Below are 17294 nucleotides of genomic sequence, written 5' to 3' on the forward strand. Positions count from 1 at the left end.
TAGTATACGTTAAAGTGATCCATACCAAGATAATGTCATTTGGACATATTATTTTTTGGTTTGTTCATAAGTATTTTGAAGCAAGGGAAATGTCGGTTTCAATGTAAGAGAATATTTTTTTATAATATCATAGTAACTTGAGTGGAAAACGACCAAGTTCTGTCAATATGTGGTATACAATTAAAAAAATAAATATTCGTGAAAAAATGTCAAAATTCTGAAGCCAATTAAGCGCCTGTGGATTTTCCCAGAGACATATATACACATATATTTCCCAATAAAATGTCTTTATCATTTCAATCGTCATTTTCCTTTATTAAAGCAACACAATCCGGAAAAGTTCCACCATCGTTTTAAATCTTACACTACCAACGAAAACTTCCGGTTATGAATGTCCATGCTTTTTAAAAATTAAAAAACTGAAGGTCTTACAGAAAACCAATGATAACACTTCTGTCTCACATACATTCGTTAAGATGGACAATTCCTTGTTGCCTTATGATGGGATCATCTTCAATTACAATGATGTTTTGGGGTGCACTTAGATTATTGTCTGCACCTTTGCCCCAAAAGATTTACAGAATTGGAGATGACGCCTTATTCTCCAGTTACATGAGATTGACACTGTTCTTTTTCCACAGCTATGTAAAAGCAAAGGTAGTGTTTTGGTAAACTAAACTTGAATATGTATTATTGAAATCTCACACTTGCATGGAGACTGGTCAAGACACTGGGCACCTGTTTCTGTCCATGGGAGGGTCAACTATCCCATGTGTATCCATATATAATAGTTTGATAGGAACTACTTGTGAAAAATCAATGATATTCTGTTTAATGACCAGTGCATATCAGTTTGGTGAACATTTCAAGGCCCTGCCCACTACATAATTTTAGCCTTTAGGTCATGGTCTGGTGCTAGTGATCTTGAATTAATAAGAAGTGTTGATGTCCATCAGATTGTCTTTTTTTGGGACTTTTTCTGTCGACAGGCAAGACATATCTCTGTGTCAACAGTTTATTCTAATAAAATGTGTGGGTTTTTCTCTTTATTTAAATCATACATTGCCTGTATCTAAACAATGCTAAATATACAAATAAAATGAACTGTTAAAAAACATAAAATGTGGAGTAAACATATATATATTGTATTGCATTTTGATTAGTTTATACATGTACCAGGTATGTTAGCAAGTTAAAGTTATGCAATTTTGCTAATTCTCTGAAGCATATGAAGTGAATCACTGATAATTGTAACCCAATTATTGATTAATTACAGATCAATATAGCACTGATTTTGCATTCTTTTTTTATACAGATTCTGTGCTTTAACTTTCTTTTTTTGTTAATTACATTAAATAAGGATTGATATACAAATCCTTGCATTAAACAATAATATTTCTTCTTTGAGACATAATCATGTAATTTACAGAATAATTTTATGTACAGTGTACTGTAGATCAAAAGCTATGTCAAGTAAATTAGTAACTCTGGGACACTGAAAAATTTAGTTATTGTTCAATACTGTTAGAAGTTTCATGTCCCTTCAATGTATTAGTTCCAGGGATAATATAAGCATGGTTTTCTCTTTGAATCCTGACCAATAGATGGAAGCTAAATTTTCTCCTCTCAATGAGCATTTAAAGGGTAAATTTGCCAAGTTGCTGAGCAATCCAGCCTTCTAAGTCAAAAGACTCTAATTTCTTGGAATGTTCGATTTTAAGAGTATGCTTCCTGTTCAAGTTCTTTTTCCAATGGCAAGGTCACAGATTGGCATATTAAGAAAAGTTTCAGATCCAAGCTAGAAATTCTGTGTTTTCATTACACTTTGTGCAGTGCTTGTTGATGTTGACCAAAAGAAACCTTTTTAAGTATCAAGTCTAACGACCAGTAATAGAAAAGTCATAGTCCATATACATTGATAAATACATTGTTTTTCTCATGTGGACCCTTTGGCTAAAATGGCTGCATTTTCACCTCAAAATTTACTCTTGAGTACAGACAAACCTGTGTATCTGGAAAAGTTTTAAGCCATAGCATGCTCTAGATGAATAAAATTCAAATTTATTTTATGTTTTAGAAAATTAAAAACTTTACAGGATTTTGCAGTGTACTTTTTTTTTTCGTTCCTTCAGAAGGTGCCAAAATAAACTAAGTTGGGAAAGAGATTTGAGAACTTCCCCACAGGTAATAATTGAAGTGAACTGTATTGATTGGCATGGACAATAGATACCTGACAATAATTGGTGATTTAAAATGTGTACCTGAGTGGACAATATTAAGTGAAACTCAATTGTTTGTTAATTTTATCATCTTCTGCAGGGACGAAAAAAAGTGCACTGCAAAATCCAGTTAAGTTTTAAATTTTCTAAAACATACAATGCATTTGAATTTTATTTACCTAGGGCATGCTATGCCTTAAAACTTTTCCAGATGCACAGGTTTGTCTGTACTCATATACTCATTTTGAGGTGAAAATGCAGCCATTTTAGCCAAAGGGTCCACATGAACCTTAAACATAAGAAATGTTGGGCAGAAAAAACCTGCTAATGTCATGAATGTGTCAAATAAACAGTCTGCCAAATTTGGTTATCATAGAATTCGTTGAAACATTATTTATTCTGTACTTTTTACAGGTGTATGTATATGGTGATATTGAAGATATACAGGAAAGAGATGAAAATGTTATCTACCTTTCGAATCACCAGTGTACAGGTAAGTAGTATTTATCATAGATTAAGATAGTGTATCAAAATTTTATAAATCACATGGATGTGTTTTGTATCAGTCCTAAAAAATAAGTATTCTTAACAGCCACAAGTGAAAACAAGGATTGAAGACGAAAATACAAAAAAAATATTAAGAATACCGGTAATGTATATATAAGTTGATAAGATATTGTTTTATGCGCTAATTTTAATTGAATTTTTCCATTAACCTTCCAATAGCATGGTGACATAACTTATTACCAAACAATAACATTGTCCCTGGTGCAATAATGTACAAGGGGAAATAGAAATACCAGGCGTCTGTCCCTTCTTCCAGTCTTACGAGTGTTCTCGCAGTAGAATTCTAGCCAGATTTTTATGCAATTTATATCATGTTTATATTAGAAATGTTTCTGACAAGTTAAAAAATCAGTGCATAAGAACTATTTTTTAAGGAGTTGTGCACCTTGGAAATATAAATCATATGGAAAATTGAATTGTAAGCCCTCTGTCCTATATTTCTTATAGGATTGTTATAAATTTTTTATCAAATGATAATATGAGCAATGGGAAGAGTTGGAAATCGCTTATCAATAATTTTCATAGGAATTATATCCTTGGAAATGTAAATGCTCTGTAAGTGCTCTCAAGTTTACAATTCTTGCCAGATTGTCATGAAATTTATATCAAAGGTTTATATCAGCAATGTCTCATACATGTACCTGTTCAAAAATGAGTGCTGATGAACAATTTATGTTGGAGTGAGGTCCCTTGGAAATATAAATTATATGCATTGTAACCACTCTCATACCTACATTTTGATTATTATGAAATTTACATCAAAGGTTTATATCAACAATGTCTGGGACGAGTTCCAAAATTAGTGCTGATCATTTACAATCTGGCTTCAAAGTATTGAAGGTCTGTGCTGAATTGTTAATAATCACATATTTGATATACAGGTATGGTAAAGCTGCAACATTATTTGCAATGTAAAAATAGCAAAAATTAAAAAGAAATTAGATGATTGGTTTAATATAAAGCTAATAACTTGTTAAAATAGTTTACTAAATGATACTATTTTCAGTTGATTGGATTGTCGCCTGTATGTTATCAGAACAAAAACAATGTACCGGCATGGTCAGATATGTTATGAAAAGTGGACTAAAATATCTACCAATCTATGGTTTCTACTGTTATCAGGTATCAGTCGTTTGTTATTGTTCTTAAATTATTAAATAATTCTCAGTGTATGTATTGGTTGCAATGAAATACCACTATTTCCTAGTCAAATAAAAACAGAAATTTCACATGTGAAATAAATCCTGTAGTGTCACTCCTCTGACTTCATGCAACAATAGGTGTTGTCAATGAATTAGCATTTAGAACGGGGTGAGAGTGTGGTGCAAAGATATAGTTTTTATACACCTGTCTTTAAAGATGGGACATATTATGGTATACAGTTTTCAACACTGTGGACAATAACTCAAGAACACTCACCAATTTTCATGAAACTTTGGTGAATTGTTTATATCTGTTGACGTAAGCTCCCTTTCAATTTTTATTAATTTCAGAACTTTTGGGATTTTATTCATAAAAATGGGGGATTTTCCAGTTTTCTGACTATAGCTCAAAAATTCTTTCAGCAATTTTTATGAAACTTTGATGAATTTTTTATATTTACAATGTATTGACATAAGTTCCCTTTCAATTTTTAAAAAATTCTTATTTTTCTTTTTGGAGTATTGGGACTTTATTCATAAAAAAGGGGATTTTCCAGTTTTCAGACAAAAACTCAAAAATGCTTAGAGGAGATGTCATGAAACTTTGGTGACTTGTTTATATCTATTGAAATAAGCTTCCTTTTGTTTTTATAAATTTCTGATATGACATAGCTGAGTTATGGAACTTTTTTCTTGAAAAATAGTTGTTTTGTGTCAATAGGTAACACTGTGTGCACTTTTTTTTTTTGGGGGGGGGTCTATTTGAGCAGTGCTCACAGAATTTCTGGTTGATCATACAAATTCCTTTAAAACTTAATCAGGAGCTAATAGGGCGTTTGGCGTATCATGTGCTCATGGTGCAGCTCTTTATTTGCATATTGAATTGTAAAGTCTTTTGCAATAAAAAAAAAAAACCAAACCAATGAAAAAAAAAATTGAAAAATATTGAACTTAATAGTCATATAACAAAATTATTAATTCACACATTCATCAAATAATGTAGTATTTGGTTACTCTTTTGAATATTTTTTAAAATTTGAATTCTTGGATTGATTATTAATGTACTATAAATGCTTTCGTAGTATCTTTAATCATGATTGATTTTTATTTTTCCTTAGCATAGCTGTGTATTTGTTGGTAGAAGTGGAAAATTCAATGGAGAAAAGTTTATTAAAGAATTACAGTATCTAAAGAATAATGAAATTCCTGTAAGTATTAAACTCTAAAAAAAGGTTAAAGTGTAAAGAGGGGAAATTAATATTTCCTATTTAAATCAAAGGAGATGAGAGGTATAAGAGAATGAGACAGCAATTTATCAGCACATGTAAAAGGCGTAAAGAGGGGTCACCTTTCTGCTCAACTAATTATGCAAAGTGTCAATTTCTAAATCACCTTCAGTGTAGAAAAATTGTTAACATAAGAGAATAAATTATTAGAGCTCAACTGATCCTTAAATCAAAATTGTATCATAATTTCCACTAATTTGCAAATAAATGTTGAATCTATTGACTTTAAGGAAATTTTGCTAATTTTGTTGAAACTTAATTTTTCCTTGTTTATATAGCAATACTTGTGGTCTTTGTTAATTTATCCCAAATGTTTCTGAAAAAAGTATATTTTGCACAAAACATCAGGCTAATCTTAAATATGACCTCATTCAACATCATAGGTTGTCTATGGCATCAAGCTCAAGCTGATATTAACTTTTTTTAAAAGTTTATCATGCAGATTATTATTTATTTGATAGGTATGGCTCGTTATTTATCCTGAGGGAACTCGTTATAATCCTCATTTACCTGAAGTCATAGACAAAAGCAAAAAGTATGCTCTTGATCTAGGTAGGTACCTAGTATTGGTAGTTAATGTTTTCAGACAGAATGGGCCTGATAATTAAGAACCAATATGACTGTATTTTTAAGTATGTTATCAACATCAAACATAACAATCTGATGGGTAAGAAAATTGGTCAAGAAATATGTCAACAGAATTAGAGACGAAGTCCTTAATTTAATCTCAGTTCAATAAGAGTACCTGTAATGGTCTTTTGGTAAATTATCAATTAAGCTAGTGTAGTTAATTTTATCTCTGCTTGACTGTGCCGCAGATGGGAGACTTAAGCATGCTGTTTCCAGCAGCATCAAAAGTTTGTGATTTAAGTCATTTTAAAGGGAATCACAAATGGTAAGTCAAATATATTTGGTATGCAGTTGTATTAGCATTTAGCACATATTATTTCCATGGAGATTATATCATAATTATATGGCCCCACCCCCTCACCAGGTGCATTGACATTGAAAGTTTTGCCATTTTAATTTCAACAATTGCACTATACTATCAAAATTGCATACAGGTGTGACATATCTCTGTGTCAACATTTTATGGATAACAAATGACTGTAAATGATCTGACCAGACTTTTACTTAAGTTAATAAATTATAATGTAAAACATGTCATTTATCTATGGAACTTTTGTTTCAATTATAAATACTTAAGATTTAAAACAGTTAAAATATTTTTGTAATATATTTTGACAGGGTTTAAGGAATTACATCATGTGCTTACACCAAGAATTACAGCTTTAAAATCTAGTTTAAGAGAACTGAAAGACCATGTGTCAGCTGTATATGATGTCACAATTGCTTATAGCAACACATATGATACAGAAACAAGGGAGAGAATTCCAGCATATGGAATGCCAGGTAGTTTAGATGATACATGTGAACCTAAGTTTTGCATGACATAGTAATTCATTACACATGTATATAGATTCTACCACAATACTCTATTGATAATGATAATAAAAAAAAAACACAAAGCATTTTAGGAGTTCAGGAATGATATTTGCCATCCTTGTTCAATACACAGAACTAACAGGAAAAATTAAAACTTTTTAAATAAGCTGTAATAAACAAATATAGGTTGTATAGAAAGTAAACAATTATTTAACATTAATTGTGAAGATGATTTTGTATATCTAGAGATTTTGATTTTTAACTTTGAATAATGTTTAACCCTTTTCCCTTGTTATTAATAATATGTTTAATAGTATATTTTATACTTCAAACCCCTTTGTAATAACATGTTTTTAGTGTCAATTGATCTGTTTGTTTGTCTTTTCAAATATCTGCTTGTGCATTGTATCTCAATCCTATCTTAAATCAGTATTGAACTTTTCAGATTTTGTGATGGGAAAATCTCCAGAAATTCATATGAATGTTGAAAGAATAAATATAAAAGATATACCAATCGAGGATAGCAAATTACAACAATGGTGTTATAAACAGTTTGCTAAGAAAGACAGGTAAAATTTAGTAGATTTTGGCATTAAAAGTAACCTGTTACTCTAACACAACTCATCTTAATTATGTCATATGGAATGAAAAATCCCTGTCAAACAGGACATTCTTTCAGGTTTCTTGTTTTAAAACCTTGCTATAGATATAGATACATTTTATGAAACCTCTTGAGGTGAGCCTGTCATCTTTTAAAAATCTTCCAAGTGAAACTTTTATAAAAAATGTGTAGTAGTGCTATAAAGGAGATAGTTTTATTGACAATATTCTATTTAATTACTTTCCTTTTACTTTTCAGAATTTTGACAGGATTTTATGATCCAGACTCTAATCTATATGAAAAGTTTCCAGGAAATTCTTCTCTTCTGACTATAAAACAAAGGCAGACCATACCAGCATTTATATTTTATACAACTACCTTATTAACAGTTGTATCATATAGTGAGGACTCGAGAGATTTTTATTTTAAAAGTTCTCTTTGTATCATGGTTGGAGGTCTTTTGTGGGTCTCATTCAGATCTTGATGATATTGAAATTTAGGAATTTTAAATATCATATCTTTATAGTGATATTTAGTTATTATATTTCATAATGTGATTTTTTTCACTTTTATTTTTAACGGTGGTTTCTTTTACATGGATATCTTAGCTTAGTTTTTCAAAAGGTGTAAAGAATGTTGATAAATTTTTAGAAAAAAAAAATTATGAAAAGCCATTATTTTAACCCCTAGAATATAAAACATACAAAATATTATACAACATGATAAACAATATCCTTCAGATGTTCACAAGGCATTAATCTCTCAATTATCACATTGTCTTACACATTTGCTTAAGGTCCAAATTTTTTTTGAATAAATAAAAATTACATGAACTGCCAAGGTTGCCCTTTTTCAAAACCTTCTCATCAATATCTGTTTTGAAAATCAGTCTTGGTCTAAAATATTTTGTGCCACAAATGTCTTATATACAAAGATAGTGTTATGAGTGGAATATCTTTCTAGGTAGTCCTGTTGCTTTATACACGTTTATTTCATCTTGACCAAAATTTTACCAGCATATTTTAAATGACAATTTTGTCAATTTTGACATTTTTATGATGTTGTGCAGTGATGTCATAAATAATACATCTGAATTGAATAAACCAGACTTTTTATTTATCTGGAAAATTATTATAATTTTAAAGGAATTAAAGAATTGCCTTATAATTAAACTATAATTTCAGGGCTGAAATAATGGTTGTAGCACTTCATACCTCATATTACACTGTACCCAATTAAATACATTGTAGAACTTTACAGTCTTCAAATTTTTAATATTGTTTTGAATAATAATAAAAAGATGTGGCATTTAGGAAAATATCATTCACAGAAATTTATGTTTTGTTAGAAACTATAGGAGAAATAGAGAGAAACTGTTAAATAGCAATAATCAGATGATTTCTTTTATAGGAGTTATTTCCCTTCATTGAGGTTTTTTTTCCATGTTTTGCATTTTTGGTGAACACAATAGGAAATTGAGGGAAACTAAATGGCAAAATATGATCTACCAATTATTTAAAGACTGAAACTGTCAATCTACTCCTTATAAGAGTTATTTTCCGAAGTAATGATTTTTTGATAAATTTTTAATGTTTTATGAAATATCTCGAAAATTATGATAGTTAAACTGAAACTTTTAACAGCAAAAAAAAGATCAGCACCACAAGATCTACAAATAAATCAAGAATGAAATTGTCAATCAACTCCTAACAGAAGTTGTTGCCCCTAAATCACAGTTTAACCCATTTTTTTTCTAATTTTGCATATAATCTTGAAAACTACTAGCAAAAATTATCAGCCTGACAAAATTTTGGCCAAAACAATATCCATTATATTGTATCAGTTTTTAGCCAAAAATGCCAAGTGAGTAAGTCTCCTTGTCATCCATTTTTGTCTTTCCCAATAAAAAAAACAATACAGAGAGCAACTATTTCCATTTTTATTATTTGTAAAATTTGAAACCATAATTTCAGGGAATGCTATGAATCTCTTTATACTCAGGTCAGTATGTTTGAATTTAAAAATTATTGTGCTTTAAAATATCATGTTATTAAAGATGTATGATTTATAATTAACTTTATTGAGATATTAATTTGTTGATCAAATATAAAATGACTGCCACTAGGTTCACTCAACTAGTCTTATTTTATTATTGTTATAGATTTAACTGAATTGTATATTTTATCTATCATATTTATGAATGTTTTATGGAAGTGATCACAGAATTCTGTAGTAATATTGTAATGAAAGCATTTGACACTATTTAAAAAATCTTCCAAGAGAAAACAGTTGGTATGACAGTTTGAAGTTCATTGTTTTTTTATGCCCCTCCATAGCAGAGGGGGCATTAAGTTTTACCCTTGTCCGTCTGTATGTACGTAATCCCAAAATTGGTTTCCGTTATCTAACTTTAGTTGCCTCAACCAAATGTTATGAAACTTATACACAATGCTTATTGCCACAAAACACAGATCAAGTTTGAATTTTGGTGGCATCACTTTTACCATTCTAGAGTTATGCCCCTTTACAAATAGAAAAAATGCTGAATTTTTCGTTTCCGTTCTCTAACAAAGTTTGCCTCAACTAAATGTTATGAAACTTATACACAATGCTTATTACTACAAAACTCAGACCAAGTACAAATTTGGGTAGCGTCACTTTTACAGTTCTTGAGTTATGTCCCTTTATGATGTTAAATGCAAGCGGGGGCATCATCTGTGTCCCATGGACACATTCCCCACTTAATTAGTCATATGTAAGGATATCATAGAATCAGTGGGAGTTATGCCCTTTAGAGCAACCTGTGTATATGTGTAGTGATGGATATCTTCTTATTAAGATATATATCTGCCCTCAATTAGTTAAATTATAAGAGCACTGGCTTACTTTTCCAGGGGTCTGTAGTTTTGATCCCTGTATTATGGTAGTCATTTTTTTTGGTTTATTTAAACAGTGGCTAGTATTTAATTGTTTGTATTAGGCATTGAGATTATACCTCTTATTTTAATTCAAGGTCACAGGTAAAGGTTAACTGACAGGCACTAAATATATTCTGCTACCTGCATTCAATCTATGTCAGACATATTTCAGTAGTTTACTATGAGAGTAGGATGTTGTCTATTTAATATGAAGGTTAAACACTCGAGAACAAGGTCACCCATTGCATTTTTGAAAAACAGCCATTTTAAATATGTGCAATTACAATGTGGTGTTTCATTGTATTTTGGTGCTATTGTCATGAAAACATTTTAAATACATGTAACTTAAATGGTATGATAACAGATTGTTGTAGCTTCATATTTTGTCCTTTTAATCTTACTACATGTAGAACATGACATTTTATCTTAAAGGCTGGTATGAAGATTTTAATACAAACCTGATTTCTGTTGGACAGATTATTTTTATACAGATTTGAATTGTTTATGACCTTCATTGAAATTTTAGATTTTAATAAATTCAGTTTTTAACCACTGCAGTTTGTCATATTAGCTCCCTGAGAAAAAAAGATAAAACATACAATAGTAGAGGACTAGAGAGACATTTTGCAAAACTACATTTAGGTATTAGTCTTCCTATTATTTGCAATAATACCAGCAATGCTTAGTGATATCAATTGTACATAACAATTCATCAACTCAAACTCCAAAAACTCCAGACAACAATGCCAGAACAAGTCAACTTGAGGTAGTATGGTTGTCTTTTGCCATCTTTGATCATGAACTAGCACAAACAATAGGTCCAGTTTTTAATAAAATTAGCATATTTTGCAGGAATGTAACACATTTGTAAGTTTTTTCATTTAAATGAAGAAATTTATGTTATTTTATATTATTATTAATTTTATTTTACAAATATAGAATACATAAACAAATAAACTTAAGCCTTAAAAGGGGAGACAAATAAGGTAATTTAGTTTATTTAAGTAATCTGCAGTAATTTTTTCTTTCTCATATTGTAGCTTATATATTATTTCATAATTCTGTCAATAAGTTTTCATTCTATAATGCCTTTCCTTGTATAATCCTTACAAAATGTTTAATTTTTCACAACCAGGAGATTGCAAACAAAATTGGAGATCTTCTCCATTTTACTATATTTTTGAAAATGGCACAATATGAACAATATTTTGCGAAGTATGAAAAATTCCTGTCATTTATTTTATTAGTCCCCCAATACTACCTTTAACAACAGATACAGATGCACTTAACAATACTTAGTTAATATGACCTCAGGTGGTCCATATAAATCTAGATATTCTAATATAACACACCTGTGGTAAAATAGGAATATATTGTATATTGTATGTCAGCTGATCAGCAACTTCATTATTTGTTTGGGCCATTCGAATCATACTCTCATGTATGCTTTTTATGAATGAGTTACCTGAGGTCAATCTGTGTAAATGACATCATTGAACCATTGACCCTTATTGTGACATAAGAACATAAGCATTGTACAGGAAAATGCATAAATGTTAAAGTCGTTAAAACATTGAAACATAAACTATGATAAACATTTGTGAAAGCTCATTTTCTTGAATAGAATTGAGAATTATTATATTTGTTCAGTAAACAAGTAATTATACAAATGTCTAAAATATGTATTTGGGGTTTGCATACACAAATACTTGTTGAAAGGGATACACATCTAACCCTCACAGTGCCAATTTGATGTAACAAAAATCACTTCCTTCTTTTCAAACAGAAACACCCACAATTACATTTTCATAACCATTTAACTTCATCCTAACCTGACTATCTATGTAATTGATAATTGTTAATATAAAAAAGAAGATGTGGTATGATTGCCAATGAGACAACTCTCCACAAGAGACCAAATGACACAGAAATTAACAGCTATAGGTCAACATACAGCCTTCAACAATGAGCAAAGCCCATACCACACAGTCAGCTATAAAAGGCCCCGAAATGACAATGTAAAACAATTCAAACGAGAAAACTAACGGCCTAATTTATATACAAAAAATTAACGAAAAACAAATATGTAACACATAAACAAACGACAACCACTGAATTACAGGCTCCTGACTTGGGACAGGCACATACATACAGAATGTGGCGGGGTTTAACATGTTAAGGTTTGACTGTCGCTAATTCAGTTTTCTTTGTCTTTTTATGTCAATATTAATTGTGTTCAAACAAGGCAACAGCAATTATTTGTCTTCACCTAGTGTGCTTCAATCCAAAAGAATTTCCCATTATACACTTCCAAAACACCTAATATCTCTCCTGACTATGGTTTGAGTTTTTTTCACCCAAAGTTCTAGTTTATGGTGTTGTTTACAAATGTAAATAATATCCAATACTTTTCCCTTTTTTGGTCAATGTTGTTTTGTTTTTTTTGTGTCTAGTTGTTTTAGTTACTCTCACTTGTTATATATTACTGTAAGAACAGAATCATTACAACTTTTGTATCTAATTGCAAGTCCACCAGAAAGATAGACATTTTAAAATTGGTTTGCAAAATTTTATACTCATTGTCAAATAATTTTGATAAACAAACATGTAATGTTTTGCAAATTATGTTTAACCCATAATCAGGACAACATTTTTAGCATACTACTATCTATGTCTCAAAGTAACAGTCTGAAGGAGAACCAAGTCCCTCTTATGGGACATTTTATTCTGTCTTTAACCATCCTTTTGTTGCTCTTTCACCTTAGAGACCTAAATCCTGCCTTGTCAGTTGAAAGGAGCAAAAAGCTATTTTTAAGTCTTTGAATTGATCTAAGCAGTGATTATTAACCCCATCATTCCTACACTCAAGGCAAGCATTGTTGTATGGATAGTTGATGTATAACATCCAGTTGCAAATATGACTTTCTGATCAGGACAAGAAAAATGTAACTGTAATGTTATATGATTATGAACCCTGCTTTGTACTAGACCAAACAACTGAGCCATGCTAGTTTTTAAGGTAACACAGTTGGCAGGAGGAGATGTCAACCTACATAGATACATTATTCTCACTGCATGTCAAACATTCTTTACTCTAACTCATAAATACATCCTGCTTAGTAGAGAGGCAGCATATAACAATTTTTAAGTTTCCCTGGCTTGGGATATAACACATGACCTCCGGGACTTAGGGGGAACATCAAGGACTGAAGATGGTTCAAAATAAGGGATTTGGAATTAGTCAGGATGCTAATATTCAATATCAGATCTTAACCAGAACATATAAACCACTGACAAAACATGGTGTGATCTCCAAAGTATTGTATGGCACAAAACCAGACTGCTAACATAACACACGCAAGGAGGGAATAAATATTTTTATTAGAATTTTCAACTTTAGTAAATAAAAACATATTTAATATACTACAACACATGTACATACAGATAACTAAATATCACCATAGCATAACATTATGCCGAATACCTCTATGTTATTTCATATTATTTTATCATCATTTTTTCTTAATGTTCAAGCTTCTTCACTATTCAATTAAAATTTGATTTAAAAAAGCATTATATGCCATTTTCTATTGCAAGTCCCTGATGATGGGAGAATAAAATAATGATATGCCTATACTTACACAAAAGAATATTTTTTGGAATTTGGCAGTAAATGCCCCACTGCTAACATCAAGGCAAATAAACTGCTTCGCTGAGAGCAGCTGGATATGAATAAAACCCTGTAACTTTGAAACGTAAAATCTAAAATTTATAAAAATCGAAAGGGAGCTCATGTCAATAGATATAAACAATTCACCAAAATTTCTTGCAAGTTGGTGAAAGCATTCTTGAGTTATTGTCGGAAAACTGGAAAATCCCCCCTTTTTTAATGAATAAAACCCCAAAACTCAGAAACGGTAAATCTGAAATTAATAAAAAATGAAAGGGAGCTCACGTCAATTGATATAAACAATTCACCAAAGTTTCATGCATATTGGTTAAAGTTTTTTTGAGTTAATGTCCGACATGTTGACGACGAATGGACGGACAGACTGACAGACGGTCAACGGTATACCATAATACGTCCCGTAAAGGGGCTTATAAAAATGTATAAGGCCAAAAATTTCTGAAGTTTGCACAGTACAAAATTTTCAAACTTCTCCAATTCTAAACTCCCCCTTATAACCAGCTTATATGGCACAATATAGAAGATGCTGTAATTAACCAAAAACTATCACAGTTTACATGTACACACAAATGCATTATAAATAATATCATTGTTTTTCCTTCAGTCCAATTTTTTAAAAATCATATGAGATTCTATTACACAAATCTACAGTTTCAAAAGTGTGAAGTATTAAAATATTAACATCATTTGCTCCATTTTACTACAAAGCAGCTAAGTCAGTGTTCATGTTATAGTGACCTTTGAGGTTATATACCCAACTCACCCTTTTAGAATATGTAGCATTCTCTAATATTTTCCTAGTGTACACCAACATATTGTGATTGGTAAAAAATGTCTTAAACAATGAAAATTCAACCCAATTACCAATGACTCACGATCACCAACAATAAAATTCTCTGTAATCCTTTAGATTTTGAAATAGTGAATTACAAAACCCGTTACAACATGTGCAATATGCTAAATTCATATCATTTACATTACCAGAATATCCTCATTTACTATAACATTATTTTTTTATGTTATTTCTGCATTTAATGGGCAAACTGGTATCATATAGTGAGGACTCGAGAGATTTTTATTTGAAAAGTTCTCTTTGTATCATGGTTGGAGGTCTTTTGTGGGTCTCATTCAGATCTTGATGATATTGAAATTTAGGAATTTTAAATATCATATCTTTATAGTGATATTTAGTTATTATATTTCATAATGTGATTTTTTCACTTTTATTTTTTACTGTGGTTTCTTTTACATGGATATCTTAGCTTAGTTTTTCAAAAGGTGTAAAGAATGTTGATAAATTTTTAGAAAAAAAAATTATGAAAAGCCATTATTTTAACCCCTAGAATAAAAAAACATACAAAATATTATACAACATGATAAACAATATCCTTCAGATGTTCACAAGGCATTAATCTCTCAATTATCACATTGTCTTACACATTTGTTTTAGGTCCAAATTTTTTTTGAATTAATATAAATTACATGAACTGCCAAGGTTGCCCTTTTTCAAAACCTTCTCATCAATATCTGTTTTGAGCATCAGTCTTGGTCAAAAATATTCTGTGCCACAAATGTCTTATATACAAAGATAGTGTTATGAGTGGAATATCTTTCTAGGTAGTCCTGTTGCTTTATACACGTTTATTTCATCTTGACCAAAATTTTACCAGCATATTTTAAATGACAATTTTGTCAATTTTGACATTTTTATGATGTTGTGCAGTGATGTTATAAATAATACATCTGAATTGAATAAACCAGACTTTTTATTTATCTGGAAAATTATTATAATTTTGAAGGAATTAAAGAATTGCCTTATAATTAAACTATAATTTCAGGGCTGAAATAATGGTTGTAGCACTTCATACCTCATATTACACTGTACCCAATTAAATACATTGTAGAACTTTACAGTCTTCAAATTTTTAATATTGTTTTGAATAATAATAAAAAGATGTGGCATTTAGGAAAATATCATTCACAGAAATTTATGTTTTGTTAGAAACTATAGGAGAAATAGAGAGAAACTGTTAAATAGCAATAATCAGATGATATCTTTTATAGGAGTTATTTCCCTTCATTGAGGTTTTTTTTCCATGTTTTGCATTTTTGGTGAACACAATAGGAAATTGAGGGAAACTAAATGGCAAAATATGATCTACCAATTATTTAAAGACTGAAACTGTCAATCTACTCCTTATAAGAGTTATTTTCCGAAGTAATGATTTTTTGATAAATTTTTAATGTTTTATGAAATATCTCGAAAATTATGATAGTTAAACTGAAACTTTTAACAGCAAAAAAAAGATCAGCACCACAAGATCTACAAATAAATCAAGAATGAAATTGTCAATCAACTCCTAACAGAAGTTGTTGCCCCTAAATCACAGTTTAACCCATTTTTTTTTCTAATTTTGCATATAATCTTGAAAACTACTAGCAAAAATTATCAGCCTGACAAAATTTTGGCCAAAACAATATCCATTATATTGTATCAGTTTTTAGCCAAAAATGCCAAGTGAGTAAGTCTCCTTGTCATCCATTTTTGTCTTTCCCAATAAAAAAAAAACAATACAGAGAGCAACTATTTCCATTTTTATTATTTGTAAAATTTGAAACCATAATTTCAGGGAATGCTATGAATCTCTTTATACTCAGGTCAGTATGTTTGAATTTAAAAATAATTGTGCTTTAAAATATCATTTTATTAAAGATGTATGATTTATAATTAACTTTATTGAGATATTAATTTGTTGATCAAATATAAAATGACTGCCACTAGGTTCACTCAACTAGTCTTATTTTATTATTGTTATAGATTTAACTGAATTGTATATTTTATCTATCATATTTATGAATGTTTTATGGAAGTGATCACAGAATTCTGTAGTAATAATGTAATGAAAGCATTTGACACTATTTAAAAAATCTTCCAAGAGAAAACAGTTGGTATGACAGTTTGAAGTTCATTGTTTTTTTATGCCCCTCCATAGCAGAGGGGGCATTAAGTTTTACCCTTGTCCGTCTGTATGTATGTAATCCCAAAATTGGTTTCCGTTATCTAACTTTAGTTGCCTCAACCAAATGTTATGAAACTTATACACAATGCTTATTACCACAAAACACAGATCAAGTTTGAATTTTGGTGGCATCACTTTTACCATTCTAGAGTTATGCCCCTTTACAAATAGAAAAAATGCTGAATTTTTCGTTTCCGTTCTCTAACAAAGTTTGCCTCAACTAAATGTTATGAAACTTATACACAATGCTTATTACTACAAAACTCAGACCAAGTACAAATTTGGGTAGCGTCACTTTTACAGTTCTTGAGTTATGTCCCTTTATGATGTTAAATGCAAGCGGGGGCATCATCTGTGTCTCATGGACACATTCCCCACTTAATTAGTCATATGTAAGGATATCATAG

At 30.2% G+C, this 17294-nt stretch overlaps 1 protein-coding gene across 1 annotated transcript; it reads left to right on the plus strand.

Moving 5' to 3' along the window:
- The first annotated feature begins 378 nt into the window (after positions 1 to 378).
- Positions 379 to 10732, plus strand: LOC127730981 (1-acyl-sn-glycerol-3-phosphate acyltransferase epsilon-like). The gene is made up of 8 exons (XM_052239645.1): positions 379 to 657; positions 2634 to 2712; positions 3793 to 3908; positions 5047 to 5136; positions 5676 to 5766; positions 6463 to 6627; positions 7106 to 7229; positions 7520 to 10732. The coding sequence occupies exons 1-8, from the start codon at positions 442 to 444 to the stop codon at positions 7743 to 7745; spliced, it is 1107 nt and encodes a 368-aa protein (XP_052095605.1). The 5' UTR covers positions 379 to 441; the 3' UTR covers positions 7746 to 10732.
- The last annotated feature ends 6562 nt before the right edge of the window (positions 10733 to 17294 follow it).

Source organism: Mytilus californianus, unplaced genomic scaffold, assembly GCF_021869535.1.
Source record: "Mytilus californianus isolate M0D057914Y unplaced genomic scaffold, xbMytCali1.0.p SCAF_1, whole genome shotgun sequence".
NCBI lineage: Eukaryota > Metazoa > Mollusca > Bivalvia > Mytilida > Mytilidae > Mytilus > Mytilus californianus.